Source organism: Panicum hallii, chromosome 2, assembly GCF_002211085.1.
Source record: "Panicum hallii strain FIL2 chromosome 2, PHallii_v3.1, whole genome shotgun sequence".
Taxonomy (NCBI): Eukaryota; Viridiplantae; Streptophyta; class Magnoliopsida; order Poales; family Poaceae; genus Panicum; species Panicum hallii.
Genome location: NC_038043.1, coordinates 45,862,701 through 45,873,145, shown reverse-complemented (window position 1 = coordinate 45,873,145; position 10,445 = coordinate 45,862,701). Strand labels below are relative to the sequence as shown.

General features: G+C 45.6%; 1 protein-coding gene and 1 long non-coding RNA gene across 2 annotated transcripts; one reads left to right on the top strand and one right to left on the bottom strand.

Annotated features, from left to right (window-relative positions):
* Nucleotides 1-3,066: 3,066 nt before the first annotated feature.
* LOC112879592 lies at nt 3,067-5,505 on the bottom strand. The gene is made up of 2 exons (XM_025943929.1): nt 3,477-5,505; nt 3,067-3,373 (listed from the first exon to the last, which is right to left on the bottom strand). Exon 1 carries the CDS (start codon nt 5,438-5,440, stop codon nt 4,322-4,324), a length of 1,119 nt encoding a protein of 372 aa, XP_025799714.1. The 5' UTR covers nt 5,441-5,505; the 3' UTR covers nt 3,067-3,373; nt 3,477-4,321.
* Nucleotides 5,506-6,364: 859 nt separating this feature from the next.
* LOC112882223 lies at nt 6,365-9,463 on the top strand. The gene is made up of 4 exons (XR_003226623.1): nt 6,365-6,734; nt 6,869-7,384; nt 7,954-8,199; nt 9,082-9,463. It is a non-coding gene; the product is annotated as an uncharacterized LOC112882223 (long non-coding RNA).
* Nucleotides 9,464-10,445: the final 982 nt, after the last annotated feature.

Here is a 10,445-nt window from a genome sequence, read left to right as displayed (position 1 = left end):
ATGGATTCCGGATGAAGATTGTTGGCTCGGAAATCTTTCCATAGTCTTGTGTAGGCTCTATTCCACTCCACCTTTCTTAGACTGAGGCTTTTTCATTTAACATCTGGCTTCCTTTCTTGCATGGTATGCTTTGTCTTTTTCATTTAACATCTGGCTTCCCATCTACAGAAAGTTCACAACGGTCACCTAAAAGTGGTAACGAACTGACGCCAATGCTACAAGAAATAAAAGTTTATCATTATCTGGTACATGGTCAGTGGTGTCTGATTGAATTGATAGTAGACTGAGAATGAGTAGAGAAGTTCTCGTGGATCCATTCGGCTTGGTGGTCATGACCATGGGGAACTATGCTAGCTGTTGGTTTGTACGAGTGCAAAAGTCCCACATGGTTGTCAGAAGCTAGGCATAACGTCACTTTGCCATGAATAAAAATTAATTACTATAACTACTCAGCTAATTATATACCAACCTGGCACATTTTCTTTGTTGTGTGTGTCATCCTTCCTCCGCCTATAAGAAGCCTCACGCCGCTTTTTATTTCTTTCATTCCTTTGTTCATCAGTCATGGCGGCAGACCAGATTCTCGATCTCTCGTTGTCTTCTAATCTCAGTGGCATCATCATTAATTTGTGAACCTAGAAATACAATAAAACGTAAAATGTGCATTGATAATTCGAATTGATCAAGGGCATAGATAATTTACACATTTCATGTGCACCGAAAAATTATACCTGGTGGATTGGTGCTAAAATCTCGCGAAGATATGTGCTCTAAGAATTCATGGCCTGATGCATGCAAGCAAATCAAAAAACAAACGTTGTTAGATAAAATTCCTAGACGAAGTTGCTTGATGTCCTGGGCCGTGGAGAAAACAAGTACTACCATGATACAACATGTAACGTGGGGGTCAGGATCTGACGGCTACCATAATGGGGAAACACAGGTGGATCTTGAGGAACACAGTACCCTGATTTAATGAAACAAAGAACAAAGATGAAGGTCGGCGATCGCGACGGCAGTTAGCAAAACAAGAAACAAACATCGTTAGACAAATCCCTGGACGAAGTTGCTTCACGTCCTACGCCATGGAGAAAACACGCACCTTGCCGTAGGTCTGCCCAAGCACGCGTCGACGTCCTTGGTGAGGTTGTGGAACTGGAAGCCCAGGTCCAGGTGCACCAGGCTGTCGCCCTCCGTCTTGTCGTACCTGTGGATCCAGTTGTCCTGGTCCGTGATGGGCACGGTGTTGGCGGAGATTCTGAACACGCCGTCCAGCTCCACCATGACGGTGTTGACAGTGTCCATGCGCGTGACGGAGAGGCCGGGCAGGGCCTTGGACACCCAGCGGGCCTTCTTGACGGCGTCCATGTCGACGGGCTCGGCGTTGAAGGTGATCTGGATGTGGTCCTCGTCCTCGTCCAACTCGACGGCCCTGCGGACGCCGGCGTAGAGGCGGTGGCCGGCGCCGAAGTTGACGCCTAGGGCCTGTACCCAGGTGAAGTCGCGCTTCAGGTCTGACGAGCTATCACGACGTGGTAACAAAGAGGGATCCTCGCCGTGTGTACTGATTTTATGGATCACAGATCAAAGATGAAGGTCAGCACTCGGGTCGGCGTCCCGGGCAGTCGGCGATCGCGACGGCGCCTGTTGCCCGTGGGAGCTCGATCGCCTGTTGCAGTGGGCGCTCGCTACGACGGCCTGGAGCAATCAGCGCTCACAACGGCGGCCTGAGGCAGACGCCGCTCGCGATAACTTTTGGGAGAGTCCGGGACCAGCGGAGCCTCGCGATCGGGTTTGGAATTAGGGTTGCTAGGAAAGCCAGGATATCGCGATATGGAAGGAGATGCGATGATAACGGATTTTCAAATTCAAAGGCAAAGGGCGCACGACGGAAGGCATCGTGGGCGCGTTCTGTGCTGACGATGACGTATAGATCGGACGCCCTACGTTGATTAGCGGCTGGGCGAAAGGATCGGACGCCATACGTTGATCATCGGCGGGACGAAGATGGATTAGTGCGACGATCGCGCTGCGACACACCAACAAAGCAGGAAGTTTTTATTATCTGAAGTCTCAGAACATTGGTCTCGTGTGATGGTGTTTTAGGTGCTGTTTCAGAGGATTATGTGTTAGGGTGTATATGTAATAGGGACCATGAGCCCATATGCCATCTATGTATATATCAATCCCAAGCAAACAACCAAGACAATGTTCCACGTCGCGGCCGCCGCTAGTACCCAGGATGATAAAGGGCTCTAAATTCTAGCCTAGATAATCTAAGAGCTGGGCTCTAATCTTATTCAATTTTGAGCTAAATATACATAAGGACCAAGCTGGATTGTGAAGAGAGTATAAGAGAGTATTAGGACCATGATCAGTTACCACCCCTACTCGTACCACGTCGCCATCTTCATCCGGCAGGTGAAATTTTGCAACGCGGTATTCAAGTGGCGAGTTTCCGTGTGGCAAAGGTTAGCTGGTAATGGTGTGATCTCAATTCAGCACGTCAGTGAATATCCTTACCGCTTCCGATGGCTCATCTGTCATCGGTTCTTATCGGCTGCTAGCTTTCTGAGAATGCCATTGAACATGAACGCTTAATTTGTAAGCAAGCATCAGAAGGATGGGTGTTTTTTTAATCCGAGAAAAGTATATTCAGCCTTGTGGAGAGTGGAAACTGCACAATGCTACATTGTGGCTACAGACACTCATAGAATGTCAGAATACATGATCATGAATGTGAACATGCAAGTTATGAACATTGCAGCGACGTTTACTGTAAGGGGCATTTTTTGAAGCTCATATCTCTAATATGTTAAGCTTCAAATTGCAGCAAATGTGTTGCCATTATGTGTTAACTGTTATAAGGTTCAGAAAATGGACACTGAAATTACGCCCTTGTTACAAAAGAACCAGAGCAAGTTGGTGAATGTGCAAGCTTAAGGTGCGACAATCTTTAGCTGACAGTATCCCTCTGATCAAATGCAGATTTGGAATTTATGCCAAAAGTGTTCTTTTTTTCTAGTGTCATTGTGCGCTGTATTGATATTCAGACAGCCACCAGCGTACAGTCATTGACCACCATTGCTCAATCACCACCTGTGCTAAAACATTTCCCATAGAGAAGTGGCAACTCCCAAGAATATTATGCATTCACTAAAAATAAAATGAAAGGTTTTCCTATGCACAACTGTGCTACTCTTTATCAAAGATGCACCAGCTTATCAAATTACACATAAGAGCCATCAATGAAGCTGAGCTCCTATTGCTTGGAGATTTGACTATGAAAAACCCTCTTGAGAAGCTAGAATTGGTAGGGCGGTTGTCTGAAGGAACTTTGGAATCTCCACTTTTCTCCACTCATGGAAATCAACTTCAACAAATAGAGTTATCATGGTGTCAGCTCATAGAGAGTCCAGCAGCAGAGCTTTCTGGATTGTCAAATTTAACTGAATTGTCTGATACAGAAGGTTCACCTAGCTGAGAAAATGCCCATGGACTCCATAGTTCAGGAAAGGCACCATCTGAAGCAGTGATTATATATATATATATATTCTTAACATATAACCGATACAGCATGTTCACCTAGCTGAGAAAATGCCCATGGACTCTATAGTTCAGGAAAGGCACCACCTGAAGCAGTGATTGCATCCGTATTCTTAATCCTATAACTGATACTGAATGTTCACCTAGCTGAAAAAAATGCTCAAAGATTTATAGTTCAGAGAAGGCAAGGCTAAGCACATGACCATAAAAACACGATCATGGAAGAAAGTGAGATTAATTTCTGAACCAACATCATTCTGGATACCAATGGTCTGAGTGAAGCAGAAAGGTGGGCATGAATATTTTGTCAAAAACTGGAACTTGCAATTGAATAAACAAGTTGAAATGAAAACTCAAGGAGCCATATTTGTCCCCAAAATCCTAAAACTCAATTTACATCCCATGTTTAAAAATTGACAGGTCATAACAGACATGAAAAGAAAAACTATTAAGAAAACACACCCTACACAAATCACAAAGACATTATGTTTGTCCCCTGCAAACCCCTGCATGTGTTCAAACATGATAAAATTCATTTCAGAATCAGAACCTAGGTAGACCCCAAAAAAAAAGCATAATGCTTGGCTCATCATACGTTTGTAAGGTTAACAGTTTCAGCACTTCTGATGCTAGTGGCCGAGTACAGAGTTGCAGAGTGCACATCAGGGTATCTGAATGTGCTAAGAATTAAACACAAATTGCTGCCTGTATAGACAGTTTGTTAGCGAAGATTCAAAGCATTGGAACAAACGAACATAATCCTTCATAGCAAGCATCAGGTGGGTATTCTCCCTTTGCAAGCCGATGCATATGCATTGGCAAGGCCAGGAAGAACATCCTTATATGGATGTATATACCTGGAGTAGAACACCTTCTCAACAGCTGTAACCATCGTGTAGAAGCTCAAATCTTTCCGGATCAATCCTTTCTCCTGGAGCACCTTCATCACGTAATTCCGGGGTGCCAGTCGGCGCTCCAGGCTGTACATCAGGATCGCGGGCCTGCCCTGGATGTACTTGGCATCAACTCCAACCACCTTGGTTAAGAACTCGTACACACGCTGAACCTTCTCCCTGGAGGTCTTCAGCACCAGCGGGTTCATTTGCACCATTCTGGCAACCTCAGCATCGGAGCACCCGAGCGTCTTGCGCATCATCTTGAGCTTAGAGGCCATCGTCTCCGGGCCGAGGCCTGCCACGGTGTTCACCGCCTGCCTGAACATAAGCGAGTTCCGCGGCACGCCGAGCTCATCGGCGCGCACGAGGACGGCCCTGGTGACGTCCGGGTTGGAGGTGAGCAGCCTCGGGTTGGTCACGCACATATTGTCAATGTCCTGAACAGATAACCCGCGCTCTTGAAGCAGCCGGATGTTGGTCTTGACCACCTTGTCGAGGTCGGAGGAGACGAGGTAGTAGCTACGCCTGATGATGCGGAGAAACTTGTCGGGCGAGCCCAAGAAAGACATCCAGAAGCCGAGCTTCTCGTCGATGTTGAAGGTGCGGAAGAAGCAGGGGCACGCACGGACGAAGCTGCGGATCTGCGCGGTGGAGAAGCCGTGGCTGCGGAAGCCGTCCAAGCGGGCCCGCAGGTTGTTGGCAACGCTGCTGTTGAGGATGCGCGGGTCTTTGGTCACGAGGAACGCGATGTCAGCCTTGGAGAGGCCGAGCGCCGGGCTGGTGAGGAAGGCGAGCACGGCGTCGGCGTTGGCGAGGGATTTCCAGTGGGAGAAGCATTTGGCGGCCTTTGCGGCTTCCTCACGGGTGAGGCCGCAGGTGGTGACGAGGTAGTCCTCCGCGGCGAAGTGGCTCGGGGAGGAGGAGGCGCGCTGGAGGCATAGGTGTGTGGGGGAGGTGGATCGGTGGAGGGGAAGGAGATGTTTTTGGAGGCGGAGCATGGTGGCGGCGGCCGGCGGCGAGGGGAGTGGGGAAAGCTGGGGGTTTCGATGGGGGAAATTCTGCAGGTACTCAAACAAATCAAGTTTTCTTTTTTCTATGGTTCTGCAAAATTGCAACGATCCTGATTTTATTTTCCTTCCGTTCCATGATCCTGCCGTTACATTTACAGTTAGCTCTCAGCTAAGTGACTGTGAAAAGTACCTCTGGCGCACAAACAACAGATCTTATGGCGCACAAACAACGATCTCATGGAGAACAGATATTGGAGATGTACAGCACGATATTATGCAGCAAATTCTCCACATTTTTGTCACACTAGATTCACGTACAATACAATGTGAATATTGTACAATCTATTATGGAGAATCTACTGTGTTAAAAGTGTGGAGAATTTGCTGCATAATATCGTGCTGTACATCTCCCATATCTGTTTTTTATGAGATCTTAATATCTGTTGTTTGTGCGCTAGGAGTACTATTGTCTTCTTTCTACAGTCACTTAACTCGTAGCTAACTGCATATGTAACGGCAGGGCCATGGAAGAAAAGGAAAATAAAATTAGGGTAAAATAAGAAAGTTGCAATTTTGCAGAAGCATAGAAGAAAGCGTGATTTGTTTGAGGACGTTGCAGTGAATTTCCAATTTGAAGTCCCCCGACTCCGACCCGACGAGCCTCGCGGAGTCAAAACTCAACCCGAGAATCATGGTTGAAAACGGACGGGATAAATCCCGTATCCCGTATACCGTTTTTATCCGTCTGTTTCCATATTTCGGTAACCGACCCGAACCGGGACGAGAGGATGTCCGTCCATATTTCCGGTATCCCATTTTTAAAGATAATTTCGTTTCATTCCAGTCCGATCAAGCCCAGTAAGGCAGTAACCCTACTTCCTCTCTCCGCAAAGGCAAACTCTAACTACACTACCACCACTCCGCCAGCAGCCATCCAGTGTGCTCCCCTGAGACCCGATTACCCAACCGCCAGCCGCCGCCCAAACCCGCCATCAGCCGCCGCTCGCTGGCCGCCCGCTACCCGCGCCGGTCACCGACCGCGCTCCTCATCCAGAGCCCCCGTCGGCCGCCGCCCGACTGCCCGGAGCCCCCGAGGCCCCGACGCCCGCCTGTCGTCGCTCCCCATGTCGCGCAGGAGCAGGACACCGTGCTGACTCTGTACCCCCGGAGAAGCACCTAGGCTTGGGGTTGTCATTCGGGAGATTGCTCCCATCACTGCCGCCACCACTATCTTCTATCAAAGGCAGCAGCAGCGGCTGCGCATCTGCTTGAGTACTCTCATGTCAGTCTCCTCTCGTAGTCAAAGTCTCATGAGCTTACGAGTGATAAGCAGTACATGTTCTTTAATCCTTACAGTAACATTCTAATTATCAGTAACATTCTAATTATTAGAAGTTATTTTGGTACAAATGATAGGTTTCAAGAGGAAAGCAAGTGACAGTGAAGGAGCTTCATCTTCAGCAGCTAAGAATAACAATGCAAATCAAGTAGTTGGTCTTGATAGTGGCAGTGGGATATCAACACAAGGATCTGTTCCTGGGGTTGATGGTAGTGATACAAACACACAGCAAACATAAGATCAAGATACGTGCCTACTGTAGATATTATTGCTCTTGAAGATGATGATGAGGGAGAGCGAGAGGGAGAGTAAGTTTAGGGGACAACAAAGAGACCGAAAAGGTACACATCTATTTTGTGGAAACACTTTACAAAGAAAACAGAGATAGTTGAGGTGGATGGAAAGAAGTATGAGGAGTTGTGGGGCTACTGTAAATTCCCAAGATGCAAGCAGAGGTATAAAGCTGAGTGCAACTATGGCACTACCGGATTTAGGAGCCATCTAAGACCAGCACATAGTATTGTGAAAGGGCAGCTGCAACTCAAGGCAGAAAAGAATCATGGGAAAGATGTAAATACTATTCAGCCATACAGGTATGATCAAGAAGCTGGTGTCAAAAAGCTCTATTTGGCAATAATAATGCATCAGTATCCATTTAATATTGTTGAGCATGACTACTTTGTGGAATTTATCAAGTCCTTGCGCCCTAGCTTTCCATTGAAATCTATGATCACTTCTAGAAAGGATATAATGGACATATATTTAGAAGAAAAGGAGAAGTTATATGCATACTTGAAAACAGTCCCTAGTCGTTTAAGTGCCACCATAGATATGTGGACATCTTGTCAAAATAAAGGATACATGTGTGTGACCTTGCATTGGATTGATGATAAGCGGCACATTCAGAAGAGGATTGTGGGTTTCTTTCATATAGAGGGTCAGCATACTGGTCATAAGTTGGCAGAGTCCTTTACTGAAGTGATGGTTAAGTGGTTTGTTGTGAAAAAAATATTTGCCTTAACTTTAGACAAGGCATCAAGTAACTTAATGGCAGTCACTGATATTATTTATGATCTTAGAGAGAATGGCAATGCTTCTTTGGTTTGTGATGGGATATTTTTTCATATTAGATGTGCATATCACATACTTAACTTGGTTGCAGGAGATGGGCTAGCTATTATTTCAAAAGCACTTGACAAAATTAAAGCATTGGCACTAACTGTGAAGAGCTCTCCTTTGCAATGGGAGGAGCTCATGAAACGTGCTGCTGAGTATGAGATGGATACATCAAAAGGCATTCAACTTGATGTTTGAACAAGGTGAAACTCCACCTATTTGATGCTAAGGGATGTGTTGCACTACAAGCCTGCTTTCATTAGGCTCAAGACATCGAACAGCCGTAAGTACGGTAAGATTTCTCTTTAAGAGAGTGCATGGGCTGTGGCTTTCAAAGTGTTTCAGTGCTTGAAGAAATTTTATGATCTTACTGAATTGCTTTCTGGTACCTCATATCCTACTGCCAATCTGTTCTATAGAGGTTTTTATGAGATAAAGAACCTGCTGGATAAATGGTGTGTTAGTGCAGATTTGACTATTAGGCAAATAGCAATTTCTATAAGTGAAAAGTTTGAGAAATATTGGAGCTGTTCTAATATGAGACTTGCTGTTGCATGCTTCCTTGATCTACGGTATAAGAAAAAACTTGTTGAAATCTACATGAGAAAATTCTATGGTGACTATTATCAGATTCAGCTTGATGAGTTTGTTAGTATTTTTTGAATAACTAGTATCACTTTTATCTAGCTCTCAACCTTCTTCTTCAAGGAGTGATGTCAGTGCAAATGAACATGTCAGCCCAATAGATTCTTTAGTTGAAAATCAAGATACTGAACTTGAGAAGTTCTTATATGATATTGTGGGACTAATGGAAGTGGCTCAAATGAGTTGGATAAGTACACGGTAGAGTCACTTTTGAAGCAAAGTCCATTTGATATTTTAGCATACGGAAGAATGAAACAACTAAGTATCCTATTTTGTCACAAATTGCTCGTCATATGATGGCAATACAAGTGTCAACGGTTGCTTCCGAGTCTGCCTTAAGTGGTGCAGGTTGAGTTATTGATCCTTATCATAATCATCTTGACCCTAAGATGGTGCAAGCGCTGATCTGCACCAAAGATTAGATAAAGGCTGCAAAAAAGTACTAAAATCTGTTGTTTAATTAGAATGTTCCAAATATATGTAATGTACTAATTCATATGTACTGATCTTTCTTTTTGTTTTTTTTCAGATTCTAAATATATTTCTTCAATTGTGGCTGATATAAAACCTCCAGAGACCATTCCTGTCAGTCCTAGTCACCCTATGGATAATGAGGTATTTGACTACTCTACATAACCATTTTGCCAATAACTTAAGAACAGTAACATAGTCTTATATGTGCAACTAATCATGAACATATAAAGTGATCCAGATGTAATGAATGAAGATGGTGAGCTGTGAAAAAAATTTGATGCTATTTTAATGCCATGTTGATTGGTGAACTACTTCAGAACTTGTGCTTTGTGGACTACTCTTGTACTGTAATGGTTGTGGATCTATAGTTTGTTGTTTGGTCATGTGGAATTGTGGACGGTAAACTTGTTTGTCTAATTCTCTTGTCGAGTGTGTGACGAACTGCTGATGGATTAGTGACTTTTGTGCTTGTGTAGCTATATTATTGCGCGTCGTGCTGGACTGCTGGGATGCAAGCCTACGCTGCTAGCCGCTGCCTGCAGGCCACTGTGATCCCGGCTTAAGCTCCCGGTTCCCGATCGTTTCCGTTACATTCCGTTCGTATTTAGCCACTATGGTATAACCGGCTATCCCTCTCCCGCTCCCGGTTGTCCCGCTCCCGCTCCTGTTTTCGGTCAGAAAATGTGGTAACATAAACAGGAGAGGGTGTTTCCCGCTTGTTCCCGTCCGTTTTCAACCATATCCGAGATTTGCTTGGCCCAAGTAGGAGGTTTTCGGTCCAGTGACTGGGCCGAAAAACAATTGGTCGAACTTTTCCAAAAAAAAAAGGTCGAGACCACAAGTAAAACGAGGTTGCCAATAGGTGGAGGCACACAAACACACCTCCAAAAGTCCAAACTCTCCATGTAGTTCCAGAGTGAATTACGTCTTACTGGCCAGCAGCTAAACTTTCATGGAACGTGGTTCCAGAAACTGAAGAACATTGTATTGGCAGATTTGCCAGAAGTCAATCAAATATGCGTATCTTTGGACCCCGTGGCGACGGCCGAGCGCTTCTTTGGAGCAGCAGATCGGTGCCGGCGTGAGGTTTAGGGGCGAACGGGCCACTGGGGAGCAAGTGTCGCAGGTCGGTTGCGCATGGATGATCGACGATCCATCTGTTCATGCGAACAGCTCCAGATGCCTCATCGGTCACCAGTCACCGGATGTACGAGAAGTCTCCCAGTTAGAGCGTGAGAAAGCTAGGAGGACATCCCTCCCTCCGTCTCCGCTAATAACATGCAGACGCAACCCTACTTCACCAAATGTACAGTAGCCCAGGGGGAAAAAACCAAGAACAAATGGCTGCAGTCCGCAGCCATTTTTTAATTAACAAATCGCCGAGCGATTTGGTTTTCTGGGGTTAATCACCAACCTGCA